We start from the raw sequence: 22,692 nt of genomic DNA on the forward strand, positions 1-22,692 counted from the left end.
GCTGGGGGCGCCTGCGCCGGGCCGCGGCAGACCGGCTACCGTGGAGTCACCGGCAGTGTCTGCAGTTTTGGGGAATTCACGTCCCCGCCTGTCTCTTCCCTCTGCCAGCCCGGGACCCTGGTTGTTTAGAAAAAGTTATGACGCCCCGGCCGCCTTCTAGAACCTCATTCCCCTCTGCGGTCCTGGCTCTGACCGGGGAGCGGGGAGAAGGGACCTGCCCTCATCCCAGCGGGCGGGTGGGAGCCTCCCGGCCCCTCCAGGTCTTGTACGGATCGTCGGCGAACATGCTCCCTGGCCGCGCTCGGTGATTCGGTCCTGACTCCCAGCAGGCGTGGGAGATGGTGGAGGAAGCTTGGTACCTGCGGCTATGCCCTGGGGCTGTGTGGCCGCAGCGCGGGGAGGCTGCCTGATGCGCCATGGCGTCCTGGCCGCTGGCCCAGGTGGCGGCTCTCGGCTGGGGGTCCGGAATGTTTCATCGCAGTCGCAGCCGGTGGCCAGCTCCGAGCTGTTCCTGCTCGAAACCCGGGCCCTGAGTGCCGAGGGGGCTGCAGGAGCTGGTTTCCCCAAGAGGCACCCCCGGCCTGGAGAGAAGAGGGAGAGCCCGGAGGGGTGGGAAGCTGTGAAGGGTGCGTCCTGGGTGGGGTCAGACCCTGGGATTACTCAGCCCCATGGGGGGCGGGGGGAGGAAGGGGGAGGCCTGGCCCGCCCTCCGCTACCCGCAGCTGGCCTCTCGCCACCGAACCCCCGTGCTCCCTGCCAGGCAGGACGCACATCCACGGGCAGGCTGTTGGGTGGGAGTTCTGTGATTTCCCCCTTAAATGCCAGGCGCTGGGCTGGTTGGTGAGATAACAACTTGACTTGCTCAGGACGCGTGCGGGTCCTGTTTCGTCCGCAGGTTGCTGGTCTCAGATCCCGGTTCGCTGCGGACATGAGATGCTCTCTTGGTCCTGGAGTAGCTCCCGTGCCGGGCGGGGTCTCGGACGTTGATTAGGGCGGTGGCGCTGTCCGGGGGATGGCGGCGACTCTGGTCGGGGTCCCCGCCGCTGGGATCCGATGTGTCACCATTGTCCGAGAGCCCTGTGTAGCGCACGCGATTTTTAAAGTGTGTGTGTGTGTGTGTGTGTGTGTTGGAAGGGCACCATGTTTACATTTCATACTTTAAAAAACAACCCATTTTATTATTTATTGGTTGGAGATAGTGTAGACTTTTGTATCAAGAGCAACAGACGGACGTGTTTTTTAAACGAGCAGATGCTCCCTGTGGTTGGGACCGTTCCCCTCGATCGCAGCCTGGGCGGGTTTCCCACGCGCATGCGTTTGTCACAGCGGAGAACACGGCGCCGGAGGTTTCTGTCCTGTGAGGCTGTGAGGAGCGGCTTTGGATTAAACCCAACAGACGCGGAGCTCACGCTCTCCTGTGTCGAGAGCCAGGCAGCCACTGGGGGACGCGTTGCGAGGGCAGGAGAGTCTCAGTGGCTGTGGGCGGGGTGGGCGGGGTGGACGGGGCCGCCGTGCCCACTGCCCTGCTGTCCTTCCTCTTCTCACTGGCGTCTCTGCGTGTCCGCGTCGGGCATCACTCCCGCGTAGTGCGATGTGTGCGCGACGACAATGTCCTGTTGCCTGTGAGGTCCGCGAGGCCGCCCGCCCGCAGAGTCCCGGGCGGGAGTTAATGTCGCAGGAGAAGCGACCTGTGAGCCCGGTTTCCCTGGTGACCGTCCTGGGCATCCCCGCGCTGGCCTCCGGGGGGCAGACCTGGGACAGGGTCAGGGCTCAGTGCTGGGGTCTGTGCTGTGACCCATCCTGATATCCTGATTGTCCTCGTCCTTCAGGGTGAGTGTGGCTGCCCGCAGGGCCCGCTGTGACTCGTGGCGCGTGTCGAGGGGAGAGGCACATGGGGGTGCGTGGAGCCCCAGACTCTGCCCCGTTCCTTCCCGTCTGCCTTTTGGGTGAGGTTGCACAGACGCCATGTGTCCCTCACCCATAGGCACCTGCGCCCTGGCTCCCTGCTCCTCTCCCCCCGCCCTGCCTCTGCCTCCCCCCCCCCCCCCCGCCTTCCCACTTCCCTCGCTCTTGCCCTGGGGCCGGGTTCCTGCCTGACTCTTGTCCACACGTGGCACGTCCTGCACACAGAGGGCAGGGAGGCAGCTGAGCGCCACGGGGCCGCGAGGGAACAAGGGCAGCGTTTCCTCTCTGCATGCGAAGCGCCTGGCTTCCTCTGGTTTCGCTGAAGTTCGTGCTGGTTTATCTCAGGGGTGGTAAGCGGACCCCCTACAGGTGTCTCATCTTCATGACCTGGTACCCAGGTGCCCTCGGAGGGCGTGAGGTCGGAGGATGTGGCTGGAGCCACCGGGGAGGGACGATTGAGGTCGCCATCCACCCGGGCAGGACGCTGTCCACCGGGCAGGTCGCCGTCTGTCTGCCCAGGAGCTGGCACGGGAGCACAGAGCCCTGCCCGCTGGGACCCGAGGGCTGAGCAGTGGGCATGTGCAGGTGCTGGTTTCAGGTGGGTGTGGACACCGTGGGCGTGTTTTGGAGCTGCCAACGGCGTGAGGAGGGGAGACCTCTCTCTACTCCAAACTGTTTCTTCTGGTTGGCTGGGCCTTTTTTTTCTCTCAATTTTTTTTTTTATTGATTTCAGAGAGGAAGGGAGAGGGAGAGAAAAATAGAAACATCCATGATGAGAGAGAATCATTGACCAGCTGCCTCCTGCACCCAACTGGGGATCAAGCCCTCAACCCGGGCATGTGCCCTGATGGGAATCGAACCCGGGACCCTTCAGTCCGTAGGCTGATGCTCTATCCACTGAGCCAAACTGGCTAGGGCTGGTTGGGCCTTTTTGATTCTTAAGAAAATTTGGATGGCTAGCTATTTTAGGAATTCCCATTGGAAACGGCAAGTAAGTGTTTAGGTTTTTCCTTCATTTCTATCCTTTCTTATTTTATTTATTTTATTTTATGATTTTCTGCTCCTTCTCTTTGGGGTTGGAGTGAGCTTTGAAAGGGACAGCTGTGCACAGAGGTGGCAGGGTCGTCAGACTCGGTAGGGGGTCTGCCCACTTCTCCTCGGCCTCCGCCCAGAGCACAGACGAGCCGGGTGACCTTGGGCAGTGTTAGCTGGGGTCCCCGGTCCCCGAGAGGAACTCGGTCCAGCAGCACCTCCTCCCTGTGCCCCCGGGAGCTGAAATGCCTGTGGCTTCTCACTCAGCTGCCCCAGCTCCACCCCAGCGTGTTGTGTGGCGCCCTCCCTGGTGTGTAAGTAGAGGAACGTTCTAGGCCGGCCGGCGTGACCCAGTGGGTGAGCGTTGACCTATGAACCAGGAGATCACGGTTGGATTCCTGGTCAGGGCACCTGCCGGGGTTTCGGGCTTGATCCCCATTGGGGGGTGTGCAGGAGGCAGCCGACCCATGATTCTCTCTCATCATTGATGTTTCCACCTCTCTCTTCCTCTTTGAAATCAATAAAAATATTTTTTAAAAAAATTAAATAGAGGGAAGTTCTAGAACACCCGCTTCCTCCCCCTGCACCCTGCCAGGACCAGGCCCTCCCAGGTTCAGAGCCTGGTCTCCCAGGAGCCAGAACCTGTCGCTGGTAGTCACGACAACATCCCACCGGGGGCAGGGGCACCGAGCCGCCCCACCTTGGGAGCGCTGAGCCCTGATGCCAACACGTGGACAGTCTCAGCTCTGGGTTCCATCTCTCAGCTCCTGCTTGGTCCCTTCACAGGCAGCAGGGAGCCCCCATCCCGGCCAGGCCCCTCCCGGGGCGGGAGGTGGGGAGCGGGCCTGGGGCCCTGGCAGCCTCATGTGGATCTAACTTTAAGTCACTGAAGTGGCACCCCCTCCCCTCCAGAGGATTGTTCCCGCGACGTGCAGGCCCACCAGCGCCCCCCCCCAACTCCCCTTGCCGCGTCTCCCCTTCGCCTCGCCTTGGGGACCAGCAACACTCACCGGGACGATTGCCGACCCCGTGGTGGCCGTGTGTCCGGGGCGTCTGCCCCGCGGTCGGCTGGGTTCGGGTTCGTGGTGAGCGTCTGTCCGGAGGTTCTGCTGGGCCCCCTCCACCAGCCGGCGCTCCCGGCGGCGGGAACGTGGGAACCTCTAGCGTTCAGGGCCAGCAGCGCCCGCACACGTGGCCTAGCGCGCAGCCTGGGGACCGGGCGTCCCTCTGGCTTCACCGAGCACCAGCCAGGAGCCCGCGTTTCTTCACGCGGCGGCAGAAATGCCTGCTTGTCTCCTCGGAGCCCTGGTTTTGTACTTTAGCATCAAAAAGCGAACATTCCTGTGCGGCTGTTTCCACAGCTGAGTCCCTCTGCGTCTCCTCTGCTGCCCGACCCCTCGCGTCCTCCCGCTTCGGGGTCTAAACAAAACGGGGCGCAGGGCAAAGGGGGTGACCCAGGAACCAGAGAAAGGGCGAGGGGCCCGCCCGGCCCTTCTACCCGCTGCCGCCACTGGGGGGCGGTCTCCCTCCGGAAGCCTGGGTCCCGCAGGCGGATCCAGGGCGCTGCCCCTGTGAATCCAGGACCCGCTCGCTGTGGGTCTGAGGCTGATGGAGCCGAGGGCAGGCAGTTAGGGCTTGACCCCCGCCCTCCCGGGGTGCCCAGGCCACGGGGCCTTTCCCTGCTGCTGGGGCCGGGGCTCTGCGTGTCCTTAGCCGCCACGTCTCTGCGTCTGATTGGCTGAGAGCCCCGAGGGCAGGTGCAGGGGCCTTGGGTTCAGCTGGTGTTGTCCACGGCAGGGCTGGCCTCTGGCTGGGGTGGCTCTGCTCCCAGGCAGGACCCCCTCTGTGCACTGCGTGACTGACCCTCTCTGTCGGAGGCTTGGACGTGCAGGACTGTTGGGGGGATGCAGACACCCCTGTGCATGTGCGTGCGTGTGTTATGTGTGTGCGTGCATGTGCGTGTGCATGTGTGCGCGTACATATGCATATGCATGTGTGCGTGTGTGTTATGTGTGTGCACGCGTGCACGGGCCACGGGGAAGGAATGGGTGATGGTCTTGAGCAGGGAAGCAGGTTGGTCTGACCCTCCCATTGTCATGCTCAGACTCTGTGGGCCGAGCACAACATGAAAATGCGAGGCTCCTGTTCGCAATTATTAAGAATTTTGAGGCGGCGACAGCAGGGATTAAACTGAGTGTCGGCCCTCTAAGCACAGGTCCCGTGACTGCAGGTTGCACGCCCGGGCCACACTGCTTTCCGCTGGTCCTTAGCGGGGCCTCCTCGGCGGCTCCTGGCAGCGCGGCTCCGGGCAGGTGTGCGGAGCTGGGCGGATGACAGCGCGCACGGCCTGCTCTGTCAGCGGGACAGACCCCCCCCATAGACAGATGGGCCCGGGGCCTAAGAGGGAGCCCCCTGCCGCGGGGCTCCGGGCCTCTGAGCTTTGACCAGGAGACACGCCGATTTGAAAGAAAACCCTTCCTTTTGGTCTTCAGTCATCGCCGGGGCTTCTCTCCCTTTCCTGGTGGGACAGAGCGGCTCCCCAGCCTCGTCTGCAAGGTGCCTGGCCCTCGGCGACGGGTCGGGGGTGCTCACCCCTCCCCAGGGCTGGACGCTGCTCCATTACAGCTCTGGGGAGAGAGGCCAGGCATGGAGCCAGCTCCCCGCCCTGCTGGGCCGGATGGACCACGGGTGTCGGGGGGCACCTGCTTCTGAGCGGCAGGGACGCCCCCGCTGGGCTTTCCCACAAGTCCCACCTCTGGCCGTTGAGGAGGGTGATGTCAGGAGGGAGGGCAGAGCCCCTGGGCGAGGAGCCCCATGTTCTGGAGCCACAGCTCCCGGGGGCGGAGGATCAGAGTCGGCCCTGCTGCCCCGGCTTGCTGCTCTCTGAGCTGCTCCTGCTGGGCCAGACGCTCCAGAGCCACAGCCACAGCCACAGCCACAGCCACAGCCACAGCTGTGCCAGCCCCGCTCGCCCTCTGCACACGGGTCTCGTTCTACACACGCAGCAATAACCCCTCTCCGTGTCTCCCTCCGTTCTGTCCGGGATGATGAGGTTCATTAAGGGAAAAGGCGACTGGAAGGTCGGACAGAAATGGCCGGTCCATCTCCTGGTTGGCGTCCCTTTGAACAACGTAGCCACGTCGAGCGTTGCTTCCACCGTAATGCCTCTTCCCGGCGAGCGTGGACGTGTCTCTTGGGGCGTTTGACGAGTGTTCGTTCCGGAGGGAACCTTTCCATGAATGTTTATCAGGCAACACCCTTAAACCGTCCTCAGCTAAGGACTGGCTGTCAGAGGCAGACATCCCAGCGGATCTTCGGTCGTGATATTTATTTGCACACGTGCATTTGAAACATACATTGCCAAGAGCCCACGTGTCTTGGGACTCTGAAGCCAGCCTCAGCGCGTGTCCTCCGGCGCCTGGCCAGCCGTGGGCTGTTCCTCGCTGCCCTCCCCCAGCCCTGCGTGGACAGGGGAGCTGGCATTCACGTGGTTCGAGCGTGTTGCCTCAGCCACAGGAGCTTCAGAGCCTCACATGCACAGGGGGTCAGCATTTGTGTAAACGTGTGTGTGCACGTGAGAAACCTGTGGCAGAAACGCTGTGTGTGATCATCGGGCCTCGCTCCGGTCCCCTGAGTGCTGTGTGGTCTGCAGCTGAGAAGGCGCGGAGGCCCCTGCAGGGCGTGAGGAAGCTGCTCTGTCAGGGTGCCTCCTGCTCCCTGCCGTGTGCCTGTGGACTGTCCGCGGCTACATGTATGTGTGGTGTGTAGGAGGCTGTGGCACATGTCGCAGAAGCTAACAGAGTCCGTATCAAAGATATTTAACTTGTTATCGTCACGTGTGCTTTTCCACAGAGATATTTTTCTGTATGTATATGAGAGTATTTTAGGTATCTAACGTAAGTACATAAAACTAGGGGAAAATGTTAAACCTCTCCCGGGAGTAGAAAATGCTCGGTCAGATCACGTGGCTAATCTGACTTCTGGCCACTCCCTCCTGGAGGAGCAGTGCCTCCGTTGGCGTCTGCATGTGGGGGGTTCCTGGCATCTTCCCGCCTCCCCTGCTGCACGGCCTGGGGGGGGGAGGGTGAAGCTTGGGTACCCTGGGTAAGAGCCTCCTCCCCTCCCCTGCCAGGAAAGGGTCGGAAGTGCAGGCTGCCTGGGGCACAGACCTCGCCTACGTGGCATCAGGAGTTTCTCCCCATCTTGGTACAACGCCCCAAGAAACTCAACTTCTAAACCCCTGACAGATGCATTTGGGAGTCATTTCAGGTGGTGGCCGCCAAGCCTCACCCAGCAGGTGGGAGAGGATGCCTCGGTGAAGCTAGCGGCCTGGTGTGACAGGGGTGAAGCTAGCGGCCTGGTGTGACAGGGGTGAAGCTAGCGGCCTGGTGTGACAGGGGTGAAGCTAGCGGCCTGGTGTGACAGGGGTGAAGCTAGCGGCCTGGTGTGACAGGGGTGAAGCTAGAGGTGAAGCAGCCGGGCCTGGGGTGGCGGGGCCGGTGCGTGTGGATGGGTCACTGTGGAAAGTGGAGGGCCCGTGGCTTGACGCCTGGGGAGTGTGAGTTTTAGGTTTTCAACGTTCCTTTCCACAAGCCACATGCGACCACCAGAGCAGGTGGCTCTTCCATGGCCTGAAAGGGGTCGATACTGGAGTCCTGGTGGCTCCCTGGACGCGAGGGGGTGGGGGCCGCGATTTCCAGAAGCTTCCTGGAATCTGCTTCACTCACATCACCTGCAGACGCCCTGAGGCGCTGCCCTGTGGACGCAGCGGACTTGATCCCCGAAGGCGGAGCCGTTGAGAGCTTGTGTGCGTCCCCGTGTCCCGTCTGTGGCCGCCACCAGGGTACCGAGCTCGGGGCCCTCCGCCCGGAGCAGGTCCAGGCCCTTCCTTAGCCCCCCACCCTCCTGGCCGGGCAGCAACTTTGTTCCAGAAAGTCCGGGGACCAGCCATGCCAGCAGAAGTGGGCTCCACCCCGTTAGGAAAAGACAGTCGCCATCCTGACCGAGTCCTGTGTTTCCAGTGACAGACGGTCCCAGGGCCGCTGGCCACGTGCCCGCACAAGCCTGCCAGGTGCACAGCGCCCAGGGCGGGGATGTCCTGCTGACTGTGATCTACGTCTAGTTTTCCCCGGACGGGACTCTGTTGTCTGAGCCGAAGGGCACTGGCGTTCTAAAAGCCACAGGCTCTGCAGTAAACGTGGAACGATGTATTCGTCTCAAGTTGGACGGGGTGGGCCCAAGCGTTAGGCCTCTGTTTTTGCCGTTTAAAAGGAGATGCGGTTCGTCTTGCTGTCTGTGTCTCGTTGGCACCTTATGATGTGCGAACTGTTAAGTCTCACCGACTCCGATGCCGGTGACTGTGTTGTTGTTTTCCTTCTTTAAGCCAGTGGTGACCCCGACGTGCGCTCTTCCTGTGTGTCTGCGAGAAGGAGCAGTCCCCTCCCGTGCCGGCCGCTGACCTGTGCTCTGAGTCACACAGCCCCCAATAAAGCCAGAAAAGCCAGCCGCGGCCGTGGGCTCTTTGGGTTCTTTCTGTCCCACCTCCTTTCCGAGCCGGCAGATAAGGCGGTGGTTGTCGAAGGAAAATGATGTAAAAATAACCTTAAAATACCAACCAACCCCCCTCTCAGCGGTCCCTTGCCTCCTTCAGACACACCTTAGCACGAAGCAGACACGAGTCCCGGCCCCATGTGCTTCTGAGACCCTGAGGGGTCCGTGTGTGCAGCAGGAGAAATGGGGGGGGGGGATGGAAGCAGATTGTCCCACAGACACTCAGGGCGGCCTGGCTGCCCCCCAGGAGGCCGTCCATTCCAACAACCTCAAACCTTCACTGTTAACACCTCGGGCCGACAGCAAACGTCACCTCAGTTCCCACGGTAAGTGTAGCACTTCCTCTGCCCTGGTTTCACGGTAATTCTTCCTGTTTCATCACGGATTTATCTAAACACGGCCAGGCCTTCAGTCCTCTGTTTGGCTTGGACAGTCGTCGATGGCTAGAGCACATTTTAAAAACTGACCCCCCAACCTCGTGACTTGGACTCTAAACCAGCGGCCCCATTTGTGAAAAGATAAACATCAGACGCCCTTTTCTTGGTGGTTATTTGAAGTTTTAAGAAATAAATTAAATGTCATTAAAAACAGAGAAACTGTGCCCCGCTTTCTCCGAGACCGACAAGGTCCCCGTCCCAACTCGCTGGGATGAGGAATCGCTGGTATAAAACCGTGAATAATACCTATTGAAGTGCCAACATAATCAAGGCACTATTGTATTCTAGAACATTCATTATCTTTCCTCTAATTACAGAAGTCATACTTGTTAATGCAGAAAATTCAGCAAGCACCGGAAAGAAAACGAAACCACTTAATAGAGAGATTCTCCCACTCGGAAATAAACGTTCCATTCTGTGCCATCTTTCTTGAAATTCTTCTGTGTGCGTGTGCTGTGTGTGCCTGTGTGTGTGCCTGTGCTTGTGTGTGCGTGTGTGTGCTAGTGTGTGTGCACATGTGCTTGTGTGCGTGCATTCCAGATTCTCTATTATTATTATTTATTTTTAAATTGTTTTATTGCTTAAAGTATTACAAAGGGTATTACATATGTCTCCTTTTTTTCCCCGTCCTTGACAATCCCCTGGCCTCCCCTACCCCCCCCCCCCCCCAGTGTCTGTGTCCATTGGTTATGCTTATATGCATGCATACAAGTCCTTCGGTTGATCTCTTACCACCCCCGCCTGCCCCCCAACCCTCCCTGGCCTTCCCGCTGTAGTTTGACAGTCTGTTCAAGGCTGCTCTGCCTCTGTATCTATTTTTGTTCATAAGTTTATAATGGTCTTTATTATCCATAAATGAGTAAGATCACATGGTATTATTTTATTGCTAATATGCACCAAGCTCTTCTCATGTGCAGGCAGTTCAATAACATAATTTACATAAATCATCCCGCTTATATTTTGAATGCTTTAAATCAGATTTATATATACACACACACACATACATATTGAGATATATGTAGATATATAGGATATATATGTTGAAGAATATATATTTTTTAAATATATTTTTATTGATTTCAGAGAGGAAGGGAGAGGGAGAGAGAGAGAAACATCAATGATGAGAGAGGATCATGGATCAGCTGCCTCGTGCACGCCCCGCACTGGGGATCAAACCTGCAACCCGGGCCTGTGCCCTGACTGGGAACCGAACTGTGACCTCCTGGTTTGTAGGCTGATGCTCAACCCCTGAGCCACGCGGGCCGGGCAGAATATTTATAAATGTAAGGACTGCATCGTATCCCACTGTCTGAATGCACCCTAGTTTCCCTGATTTATCTGAGCAGTTCTGAATGGGTGCATGTTTACGTTGCTTCAAAGTGTCTCCTTGGTGGAAAGGGCTGTGGAGAATGTCCTAGAGTCTAGACCACTGATCTCGGGCTCATCGCCGATGGCCACGGGGGCGCTGTGCGGAGGTTTGCTCGTTTCCCCCACTTCCATGGGCTGGAGCACAGGGAGGTTCCTGTGATTCTGAAGGATTTGGGCGGTAAGAGGCTCCCCCGCAGATGACTGTCCCGCCCCCACCCCGGGGGCCTCCGTGGTCTGGAGGCTGCGGGTTTGCGGGATTTGCTGTGAGGCCGGGAGTGCAGCGTGGGCCTCCCAACAGCAGGTGCGCTGGGCGGACGCAGGTGCGTGTGGGAACCTGGATGTTGGTTGGTAACAGGCTCAGCTGCCAAGACTTAGAGGCCGAGGCCCCGGGTTCAACGAGAGGTTCCCTCCTCCCTCCTGTTGGCAGCCCGGCCTGTGGGCAGGGCCGGCGGGCGGCTCTGCCCTTGGACTCACCTGGCCTTTCCCGTGGAGGAGGCCGCTGCAGCTCCCACCGTCTCCCCTGCGTCCAGCCCGCGGGCCAGGGGCTGCCAGGAGGCGCGTTCCAGGCCAGTCCAGGAGGCCAGGCGTCCGCTCCCCCGCTCTCCGCTCCCCTCCCCTCCTCTCCACGGGACTCCGCTCTCCGATCAGGTACCACCAGGAGGCTGGGCACGGGGTCTGTCCCTGGGGGGCCCCATCTCCCTGAGTGGGGTGGTGGGGAGCTGAATCGGGGCCAAGCAGCACTGGGGGGTGGGGGGGTGGGGGGGGAGGCTCCCGGCTCCTGGGAAAGTACCCAGAGGCCCCGACACCGTGCCCGCCTCAGGTGTCCCCTTAGGAGACTGTGTAGCTGGTTTGTGAGGAGGAAGCCAGGGTTTCGGCCAAGGTGACAGCAAGGAGGCAATGTGGTGCCAGGTGGGGGCACGCTGGTCCCTGCTGGGGCCCATGGACCTGCAGAGCTCTGAGCTGCAGAGGCGGCCCTGCCCACCAGGGGGCTCTGTCTACTATTCCCTGGAGGCCACCAGGAGGGGCTGCGGGACGGCTGGCTGGGTGAGCGGGTGGGTTGGGAGCATTTGGGGCACCTGGAAGAGGCCCAGGGAATCAGCTAAGAATTGGCTTTGTCCGGTGGCTCCAGTGCCGGCAGCTGAGGTGCCAGGTGTGGTGGGGGGCAGGGTGGTACCAGCAGGAGGAGGGGATGGAAGGCCCGGCTGGCCCACCAGCGGGGTGAGCACGGGGTCCTGCGCCACCCCAGACCCCGTCTTCCTCGGCTGCAGAGGGGCCGGCGGCTGCCGGGAGGCGCGGGTGAGAGGCCGAGGCTGCAGAGCACCCCGAGGGGCGTCCCGCGGGCTGAGGGCGCTTTGCGGGACAGGCTCCCCCGGAGGCCGAGGGGCCGGGAGTCCTGAGCAAGCCCTCGGCGGCGAGACCGGGTGCGCTCCGTCCGGTGACGATGCCGCGCCAGGTGTTCAGTCCATCAATCCCGGGCTCAGGAGCCAGAGGGTGAGAGGCCATGGAGCGGTAACGGGTGTTTACGAACGTCTTAGCGCGTGAGGCCTGCACGAGCCTCTGGAAGTGGGCGTTATGCTTCCGTGACCTGTGGGGACCCCGGCTCCAGGGGCGAGCTTCGCCGTCGGAAGCATGGCCGGAGTCACCGGCTTCAACCCCACCTGTGTCCGTCGGGGAGCAGAGCAGCCGGCCCGTGTTCTGGGACTCACTGGGTGGTAAGCCACCGACCTGATCTACGGAACTTTCTGGACATTGGAACTTGTGGCCTGGCTGTGAGAGGAACCCATGTTTGTGGAGTGGATTTTGTAGGGGCTCTTCCTCCCACCAGGTTCCTCTCCAGGGGTCACACCTCCGCGGTGAGCGCAGGGCATGGTCACTCCTGGGCCGAGGACAGGCTGTCTCTGAGCGCAGGGGTTCGCCCTGCTCATTTTGTTGGTCATGAATTCTGTGGCACAAGAAATATACTTGTTGCCGGTCTGACAAAAAAGGTATGTCGATTCACGCACACTGGCAGCTGTGGTGGTGTTGGCTGTTTCATGTTTAAATCTGAGTCTAAGGGAAGAAGAGGCCAGTGCCCTTGGCTAGCCAGGCAGTGTCCTAAGAGCTCAGGATCGCAGACAAACCTCTGGGCTCACACCAGGTTGAAGGCACAGGACGGGCAGCGCGTCAGGCGACGAGACGGGCACCGGGCTCGGGTGTCAGTCGGTTGAGCGTCGCCCCGTCACCAAAAGGTTGCCGGTTCCATTCCCGGTCAGGGCACACGCCCGGCTGTAGGTTTGCTCCTGTCGGGGTACATGCAGGAGGCAATCGATCGATGTTTCTCCCTCAATGAAAACAGCCCAAACCAGTTTTGCTCAGTGGCTGGTCCATTGGCCCAAGGACTGAAGGGTCACTGGTTTGATTCTGGTCAAGGGCATGTACCTCGTTGCAGCTCAATGTCTGGACTTGATCAGGGTGCGTGCAGGAGGCAACCAATCGATGTGTCTCTCTCACATTGATGTTTCTCTCTCTCCCCCTCCCTTCTTCTCTCAATGGAAAAAATATCCACAGGTGAAGTTTAACAAAAAAATCACCACACACACACACACACACACACACACACACACACACACAAATATACTAGAGGCCTGATGCACGAAATGTGTGCAAGAGTAGGCCTTCCTTCCCCCGGCTGCTGGCACCGGCTTCCCTCCGGAAGGATGTCCAGTCTAATGAGCATATTACGCTTTAATTATTATAGTTATGCACACACACACACACACACACACACACACAAGAATAAGTGGATGAGCACCACCCAGCACTTCAGGAGGCCCAACCCCCTAGGCCAGTGATGGGGTGGATCCTGGCACTGGGAGGCAGCAGAGAGGGGCGGCTGCCGTGTCTGGCCGAGAACCACTTTCAGGGTCCTTGTTTGAGATGGACACTAAAAGTGGAAACTTCAAGACCAGCAGCAGCCTGGTTCGCGGGCACCCAACCCCCAGGCTCAGCCCCGCCCTGGTGAGTGAGGCCAGGGGGACAGGTGTCGGGGGGCTGGGCATAAAGTAAGGCTCAACAAGGGTAACTATTTTTCCTAACGGACATGAGCTTCCTTAGAGTCCTAATAATCTACACACTCCAGGTTCTCTAGCCAAAGGGCCTTTCGTCTTTTTATGAGGAGATACTGCAAGAACAAGCCCATATAATAAAAGGCTAATATGCAAAATTTCCCCTTGGGCGTTCAATCGGGAGTTTGATCGCTCGCTAATGTGTGCTGACCACCAGGGGGTGGTGCGGAACATGGCAGGTGCTAGGTGCCGAGGGAGTGAGGGAAGGAGGAGGCGGGGTGGCTGGGAGGTGGGGAACCTGATCGGCCCTGATCGCTGGCCAGGCCTGGGACCCCACTGTGCACAAGTTTGTACACGGGGCCCCTCGTATAAAAGTAAGGCTCCGGTGTTTCCACGTGAAGAACAGTGAACAGCATGTTCTGTTCAGGAAGCATTTTATTGTTGCTCCAAACTTTCCATTTCACCGACAGAAGCCGCAGTGCGTTCAGAACACCTCCCGCATGGCCTTGCTCAGCTTCTGGATCTTGGTTTTCGCGGACATGTCAACATACCGCTCTCCAATGCGCACGATCATCCCGCCCATGATTGACGGGTCAGTCTAGGAGGAAACAGGTTGGACATGTGAAAACACACAGACCTCATGCCAAGCAAAAGGGAAGACGCAAAGCGCTTCCGAGGCTGCGTGCTGCCCGCACGGACAGAGCACACCCAGAAAGAGGCGTCCGCTGGGCGCGGACCTGCAGCCTTAGACGGGAAACCCCAGGCCACGGGCAGACCTGACGTCTCACTGTCCCGAGTGACAGCCTGAGGAAACCCCACGCAATAAACCTACCTTAACTTTCAACTGCAACACCTGGCCTTTAGCCAGGAAGCTGTTCAGGACCGTCTTTAATTCAGAGAGCGTGGCTTCATCTAAAGCCTGAAAAGAACATAACCCTTTTTTACAAAAGAAACAAAATGGACACTTCCCAGCGTCAGGAAAAATACCCATCGGCCTGGGAGGCCCCACCGCCCAGGACTGGGAGGCCCCATCCCCCAGGAGGCCAGCAGTCATTATTCCCACCTCACGTGTGCGAGAACTGAGGCTCGCAGTGGCTAAGAAACTGCGCCCCACACTCTGTTGCCCAGGGAGAGAGGACCAGCGCCAACACTGGAAATCAGTCTATTTCTAAAGTCGATACCCTTAGTCACTAATGGAAGTGTATGTTTCTTTAAAGAGTAGAGCGACCTGCCCCGGGCCTGGCCATGGGACAGTGTGGCCCTCGAGCCGGTAAATGTCCCTGAAACCGGCCCGGCCAGGCTGGAGCATCGTCCTGCTGCGCCAAGGTTGCGGTTCCTTCGTGGTCAGGGCACTTACAGGACCAACCACTGACGGCGTGAGTAAGGGGAACCACAAATCGACGTCTCTCCCTCTGTCTCTAAAATCAATTAATAGATGAAGTGAACTGTCCCTGACACCGCTCTTTGGAGACGCAGAGCGCCGTACGGACTAGGAATGGCCGCCAGGAGGCAGGCGCTGAGACTCCGGGCACACCTGCCGTCTCCGGGGTGAAGTCCCACAGACGGTGTCCCACACTGAAGCGCAGGAACAGACAGACTCGGGATAAGAAAATGAACTCCGGGGAGGGGGTAGCCGAAGGAGCATGGGCTGTGGAGAGGGTCTGAGTTCAAATCCGGGCTTCACCGCTTGTGACCAGAACAAACAACTCAACTTCCCTGGGCTGGTTTCCTCGCCTGTGACATGGAGATAATCACTTCTACTTCGCATGGGCCGTGGACAGTGAATTACAAAGGTACCCGGCACATGGAAGGGTTCAGTAAATGGCGCCTATCACAGCCCACACCATCAAGTCAGCAAGAGTCAAGGGCCTGTGCACCCCACACTCTCCCCTGCACCCCCAAAGGCTGGAAACCCGAGTCTCAGTAAACTAACGAAGAGTCACACCTGCGTCGGAGCACAAAGCGCTGTCCCTCACCCTCCGCCCCGTCTCCAGCCTCAGGAACAGCCCGTCAGGGACGCGTGAAGGTGCGCGAGGCCCCTGGAGCGCAGGCTCCCGGCAGCGGGCGGAACAGAGCAAACCTCCCGTGACAGGTCACCTCTCCCCAGGTCTTGATTTTAGCCGCTTTTTCTTTTTTGTTCTGCAAACGTGATGCACGCAATGCCCAGGCGAAGGCCGTGGCCACAGCCCCACTCACCGAGGCAGTGGTCACGGTGCACGGGACCTCCCCCCGGTGCACACTCATCATGGTGGCGAAGGCGGCGATGACGGCGGGCGTGCTGGTCAGGCGGCCGTTCTCAGCGAGCAGATCTGGGGAAGTGAAGGTGTTTCAGTAACTGGACACTCACGTAAAATGGTCATTCGTGGGTATTATAGTCACCCCCAAAGCGTCATTTGTGGCCTTAAAATATTGTATTTAGCCCTGGCTGGGTTGGCTCAGTGGATAGAGTGTTGGCCTTCGGACTGAAAGGTCCGGGGTTCTGTTCTGGTCGAGGGCACATGCCTGGTTGTAGGCTCGATCCCCAGTAGGGGGTGTGCAGGAGGCAGCCGGTCCATGATTCTCTCTCATCTGTGATATTTCTATCTCTTTCTCTCTGCCTCTCCCTTCCTCTCTGAAATCAATATATTTTTAAAAAATATTATATTTAATGCTCTTTAAGAATGCGAATGGAGGAGATTGTTACTCAATGTTAGTTTGTTTTCTTAAAAGAGACTGCGCCAACATGCATTTAAATTAGTAAGGGGTGTGTCTTACCCAGATTTGAAACAGATAGTCTTATCTGTTTAATCCCTTCATCTCTCTCACCCAGCCCCCTCCCCTCTGACAGCTGTCAGCCTGTTCTGCCTCCATGAGTCTGTTTATAGTTTGTTTATTTTGTTCACTAGATTCCACATATAAGAAAGATCATATGGCACTTGTCTTTCTCTGACTGGCTCAGTGCACTTAGCATAATGCTCTCCAGGTCCCTCCGTGCTGTCGCAAAGGGTAGGATTTCCTTTTTTATAGCCGAATAGGATTCCGTGTGTCAATGCACCACAGCATTTTAGTCATCTGTCTGCACTTGGCTATCTGCAGACCTTGGCTTGGCTACTGTACGTAGCACGGCTGTGACAGAGGCGTAGCACGGCTGTGACAGAGGCGTAGCACGGCTGTGAGAGGCATAGCACGGCTGTGAGAGGCGTGCAGATGTTCTCTCACACGCGTGTTTCGGGCTCTTGAGACGCAGTGCCGGGAGTGGGCCTGCCGAGTCACAGGCAGTTGCACCTTTAATTTTTTGAGGACCTTCCATGCTGTTTTCCAGGGGCTGCACCCGCTGCCTTCCCACCAGCGGTCACGAGGTCCCCTTCTCCCCACATCCTCGCCAGCACGTGTGTGACTGATGAAGCCACTCTGACAGGTGTGAGGTGAGGTCCCACAGTTGTAATTAGTGGCGCTGAGCACCTTTCCACGTGTACTTGCCGTCTGTATGTTCTCTTCGGAGAAGCGTCCATTCAGGCCCTTTGCCCATTTTTTAAATTGGATTGCTTTTGTGGTGTCGAGTTGCATTAGTTCTTTATAAATTTTGGATATTAACCCATCAGATGTATCCCTGGCGAGTATGTTCTCCTATTCAGTGGGTTGTCTTTTAATTTTGTTGATGGTTTCTTTGCTGTGCAAAAACTTTTTAGTTTGATGCAGTCCCGCTTTTTATTTCCCTTGTCCCCAAAAAATACATCGGAAAAAATATTATTACGGGAAATGTCTGAGACTTTACGTTTTCTTCTAAGATTTTTATGGTTTTGAGTCTAACATTTAAGTCTGTAATTGATTTTGAGTTTATTCTTGTGCACGGTGTAAGATGGTCTACTGTCATTTTTTTGCATGTATCTGTCCAGTTCTCCCAGCACCATTCATTCCATAGATTGCCTTTGCCCCACTGTGTGCTCTTGCCTCCTCTGTCCGATATTAACTGACCACAAAGGCACGGGTTTACTTCTGGGCTCTCTGTTCTTTCCATTGACCTAAGTGTCTGTCTCTATGCCAGTGCCAGGCTGTGTTGATTCAGGGTCTTTCATGGTTCCATACAGATTTTTGTGAAATCTACCATTGGTATCTCAATAGGAAATGTGTTGAATCCATACACTGCTTTGGCTAGTATGGACATTTTACTGATATTAATTCTTCCTATTCATGAGCATGGTATATGATCTACTTGTATCTTCTTCAATTTCTTCGGTGTCTTATAATTTTCTAAGCATAGGTGTTTTACATCCTTGGTTAAAGTTATTTCTAGTTTTTTTTTTTTTTTTAAATGTGTCTGTAAATGGGGTTGCTTTCTTAGTTTGCCTTTCTGATAGTACATTATTGGTTTATAAAAATGCAAATGACTTCTGGATATTTTATATTCTGCTCCTTTACTAAATTAATTTATCAGTTCTAGTAGTTTTTTGGTGGGATTTTTAGGGTCCTCTCTCTCTAGTATCATGTCATCTACAAATACTGTTTTTCCTTTTTAGTTTCCAATTGGATGCCTTTTCTCTTGTCTGATTGCTGTGGCCAGGCCTCCCAGTGCTATGCTGGGTAAGAGAGGTGAAAGCAGACACCCACCTTCTTCCTGATTTTAAGGGCGATGCTTTTAGCTTTTGCCCGCTGAGTATGATGTTGGCTGCAGGGGTGTCATGGCCTTTGTTATATTGCGGTATGTTCCCTCTATTCCCACTTGGCTGAGTTTTAATCCTAACTGGGTGCTGGATGTTTATCCTTCCATTGGTTCATGTGCTGTATCACATTAACGTATTTGCATATACTGTACCAGCCTGCATCCCTGGAATAAATCCCACTTGGCCATGGCGTATGATCTTTTAAATGTATCGCTGGAGATCTGATTTGCTAATATTTTGTTGAGGATTTTAGCACCTGTGTTCATCAGGGATGTTAGCCTATAATTTTTTTCTCTGTAGTGTCTTTATCTGGTTTTGGAATTAGGACAATGCTGGCCTCGTAAAATGAGCTTGGGAGTCTTCACTCCTCGTGGATTTTTTGGAATAGTTAGAGAGGAGAGGTGTTAGCTCTTGTTTGAATGCTAGCTCTTCTTTGAATATTTTGATCACAGCTTGCATCTGATTTTCAAATGTAGGTCACAGAATTTAACTTTGGCTATAAATCCTCAAATTAACACTGTGTATCTTAAAAAATGGTGGCACAAATACACATTCTTTGGAACTTGTATTCTGAGTTGACCTGGGGTTTGAAAAGCAACCTGATGGACTGAAGGATGCAAATTTCTCCAAGGACAGAGGGACAGCCAGGCTACAGACCATCCTGATGGTGGGAGTCCCACTGGTGGCCGTGGGCTGAGAGACTGAGGTTAGACACTCACATCTTAGCATCGTGAGCCAGGGCCCCTCAAACCTCAATCCGCAGATGGTCGCTGGGGGAGGCCTGACTCTCTGTCAAGGGCAGCGACGCCCAGGCGCCTGCCCCTGGACGGCCTTCCCAGCAGCGAGTCTGCAGGGACTCGGGAGAGAGCCAGTACTTACTGATCAGGTTGGCCGTGAGGGGAGACAGCTTCTCCTTGGCTGTCAGCTCATTCAGGCTTTTCACTTTAACAGAACGCTTCGTAAAGGGATTCAAAATGGAGGCAGCCATTTTGGGTTCCTTCAAGAGTTGCTACAAGTGCCAAAAAAGAATTTTTTAAGTTCTTTAGAGCATAAACGATCCTAGCTGCCACACACACACTTCTTACGGATCATGTATTTAATGAATTAAATTGGTACTCTCAAAGCACAAAACAGTTACGATCAAATAATTTTCTCTGCCTTTAAGCATACACACCATGATTTCACACAGGATACACTATTTCTTGAAAAAATGTAGACATTTTTAAATTTCTGAAAATTAACTTTTGCTTTTCGACAGAGACTATAAAAAAGTATGCACCCCAAAAACCCAGTTCACTGCGCATCTTAACATATTTAATATGGGTCCTACCCTAGTTCTTCACGTACTGAGAGGATGCTGGTAATGCCAGCACTCAGGTGCGGACCTAAACGGTGCCCCTTGGAGGGGCCTCTCCGGCTAGGGTGACCCCCTGTGCTCCCACTCAGAGCTCGAGAACCAGCCAGCCGGGGGGGTGTGGTGCTTCAGAACAGCAGGCAGAACACAGGAGCGCAGGCACCTGAGACCCCTTTGTCTCCCCTCTGTGAACCCACACACGTCTGGATCCAGTGACAGACGCTGCTTCTACCTCTGTCACCCCCCTGCCGCCCTCAGTGACTGCGTTAGCAGCTTCTCCCTGGCGCCCGCCTGGGGCCTGTCTCTGATCCGCTGCCATCTAATGAGGAACTGCAACGTGTGGCCCCAAACCAACATTTTTCCGAACTGCTGGATTACATACACGAAGAGATTCTGGAGTCTGGGTTGGCCAGTGGACAGTTAGTGACGCCTATAGCGTCACACTTTTCTCTCACTCTCACAGTCTGAAGGCAAGAGGCTCCTTTCTAAGTCTCCGCCGACTTCCGGTTTTAGTCAAACCCCATCCCACAAGCCAGGTCATTCTCTAAAGAAAAAAACACAGTGGGAATGTAGTAAGCAGTGGGCAGGAAAGCACTCACCGCTATTCTTGTCAGCTCCTTTTCTACTTGATCCAGTTTATTCTGTTTAGATGCAGCAGAGTACAGAGCAGTGGCATAGCGGCCTTCGACACCGTACACCTGAACAGGTGGCTTTAAAAAAAGGTGGGGCAGGGGGCAAAAAGGAAAATCAGTTAATATTCTACTGTCAATAGCGGAATTAAATAGCTGTATTTAAAAAAGACATCTTTTGTGGCATACAAGTTAACTATGTTGTCAGAGCTATCCTGAACGGCAATTCTCAAGTCTTCCCCCGGCCGATCAACCTTTGACCCTCCAGTTCCTCCCCGCAGAGCGAGGGCCTTAGGAAAGACGGTGTCCAACCCCTTCAGCCTAACCACCTAGATCAGCCGTGGGCAAACTACGGCCCGCGGGCCGAATCCAGCCCGTTTGAAATGAATAAAACTAAAAAAAAAAAAAAAAAAAAAAAAAAAGACCGTACCCTTTTATGTAATGATGTTTACTTTGAATTTATATTAGTTCACACAAACACTCCATCCATGCTTTTGTTCCGGCCCTCCGGTCCAGTTTAAGAACCCATTGTGGCCCCCGAGTCAAAAAGTTTGCCCACCCCTGCTCTAGAATCAAGTCCACGAGTCTTGAGACGGGCTGGCTTCCTTTGAATGCAATGCTATTGTTTCAGGATGGGAGGCAGTTTTGAACATGTGAGAGCCACGAAAACAGGCGTTTATGAAGCATGTACAAGCACGCTTCTCGCAGGTCACAGGGAGACGGTCTCTTACGAGCCTCCTCACCGGCGGAGCCCTTCAGCCACCGACTGTGCCTGCGGCCTGACGTGCTTCTCACAATCCAGTGCAGGCCTCCTCCACACCGGCCCTCGGTGTCCAGCGACCCCCGTCCCCCCCTGCCCCCCGCGGAGCTGTGTGGCTCCGGAGAAAGGCTCAGGCTCTGAATGAGTCTGGTTCCAGGGCAGCCCCAGGACCAAGCGGAGTGACACGGGACAAGTCCTCCCGGAGTCTCCATTTCCCCCTGTGAAGCCGGAAGGCCAGCCGCTCCCCATCACCGTTCTGGGTTCCGGGACGCTCCCGCCGCACGGGAGGCATTCAACACTATTCGTTCCCAGCCCCACGCACACGGCATGTTTTGAAACGACAACAGTGCACAAGGCCAGGCCCCGGCGGCACTGCTGCTGGACCCGGTCTCCGCTTTGCAATGACAGAAGCTGACCTACCCGCACCAGCTTGGCGAACGGCCTGGCCACAGACGTGCTGAAGCATCGCACCTTTGAAAAAAGGAAAGCAGGTCACACTCGGATCTCGAGGTCATTTTACGGTAAACAGGACGTGGACACGGCTGGTTTCTCCCGTGTCATCACAGGCCCAGGGAGGGCGGCTGCTCTCGGCCAGGAGTGCGCGCCCGGCGCACAGCCTCGCCCAGCAGCGTGGGAAGCTGCCTTCCCCGGTCAGCGCGTCTGCGGGGCCAGGCTGAGGCCGGCACTCCAGAACGGAGAGAAAACAGAACACAGAACAAGGAAACTGGTGCTTCAGAAAGAAAGGGAAGATGTTCGGCATTTATAGGACCACCCGTGAGCAGGATGTTACTGCAGAGCGGCAGGATTCCGGCCACCACTGGCAAGAGGTGCACCTTCCGAGAGGCCACGTGCCTTCTGGGGACGAGGCTCAGCCCTGGGGAGGGGGCAGGTCCGGTGCGGGAACAGGCCCGGTTCTGCGGCGGCAGCTCCTCCCCCGAGGGGCAGCCACCTGCCGGGGCGCGGGCCACCTTCACGCTGCAACCCCAGCTCCGCAGTGTTCACCCCAAACCGGCCGTGAGGATGAAAAGACGCCGCGTCCGCGGCTCTTGCGGGAAAGTTCCCTGAGGGCCAGAGGTCAGGCCAGGGAGAGCGTCGCGCGGGCAAACAGCAGAAGGGCCCGGGCTTCCCCTCCCTCTTCCGTGACTCCGTGGGTTCGGATCTCGCTCTCCCCCGAGCGGGACGGGCCACTGAAACGCTGCCATCTCACTCTCCTTACAAGAAGGTGGGCTGCCCTTTACAGCCCTTCCTTAGCGTCACCATGACCCCCGCGGTCAGATCGCGACGCCCCAGGGAGGGGGACGATCGGGGGGCGGGCAGTGTCCTTAGCTCGCAACCCGGGGAAGCCGCGCGCCCAGCTCCTGGGGCCTCCAGCCTGCAGCTCCCCGGGGCCGCTCGGAGGCCGCCGAGGTCAGGCCCGCGCCCCCCGCCCGCCGCGCCCAGGGTGCGGGTGCGCGGCCGCCCGAGCCGCCTCGCGTCGCCCCCACTCGCCGGGCTCCGCGACCCTGAACGGCGGCCACGCTCCCAGCTGTGGCCTCGCGCTGTGGTCTAGGGGGCATCCTCCCGCCGGCTTCAGGGCCTCCACCGTCTCACCTGCCGGGCGAGCCCGGACGCTGCAGGCGAGGCCATCTTCTCCCCGGCGCTGGAGGTCAAACCCGGGCTGGGAGGGAGGTGCGAGGGCGCATGCGTGCGTCAGCGTAGCCGCTCGGCCCGCTGGGAAATGTAGGCGTAGGTCGTCAGGCCGCATGCGCTGGGTGCCCCCTCGCGCTGGGAGTTGTAGTCCTTAGGGGCGGGAGGGAAACGCAGGACTGGGGACGGGGCTGGTGGGCTGAGAGCACTTGAAATGAAGTCCTTGCTAAACCAGGTGGCCCTGGCAGGTCTGGTCACAAGGGAAGCTTACTGTAGAATGGACGCAGGGCCCAAGCTTCGCATTTTCCACGTGGATAAATACGGTGGCATTTGTTCCACGTCACGTC

The 22,692-nt window shown here is 57.0% G+C and overlaps 1 protein-coding gene across 1 annotated transcript; it reads right to left on the reverse strand.

Annotated features, from left to right (window-relative positions):
- Nucleotides 1-13,753: 13,753 nt before the first annotated feature.
- ATP5PO (ATP synthase peripheral stalk subunit OSCP) lies at nucleotides 13,754-22,427 on the reverse strand. Its single transcript, XM_059686381.1, has 7 exons — nucleotides 22,310-22,427; nucleotides 21,140-21,190; nucleotides 19,930-20,040; nucleotides 18,856-18,985; nucleotides 15,533-15,645; nucleotides 14,169-14,255; nucleotides 13,754-13,934 (listed from the first exon to the last, which is right to left on the reverse strand). Exons 1-7 carry the CDS (start codon nucleotides 22,343-22,345, stop codon nucleotides 13,821-13,823), a joined length of 642 nt encoding a protein of 213 aa, XP_059542364.1. The 5' UTR covers nucleotides 22,346-22,427; the 3' UTR covers nucleotides 13,754-13,820.
- Nucleotides 22,428-22,692: the final 265 nt, after the last annotated feature.

This window comes from Myotis daubentonii, chromosome 3, assembly GCF_963259705.1.
Source record: "Myotis daubentonii chromosome 3, mMyoDau2.1, whole genome shotgun sequence".
Taxonomy (NCBI): Eukaryota; Metazoa; Chordata; class Mammalia; order Chiroptera; family Vespertilionidae; genus Myotis; species Myotis daubentonii.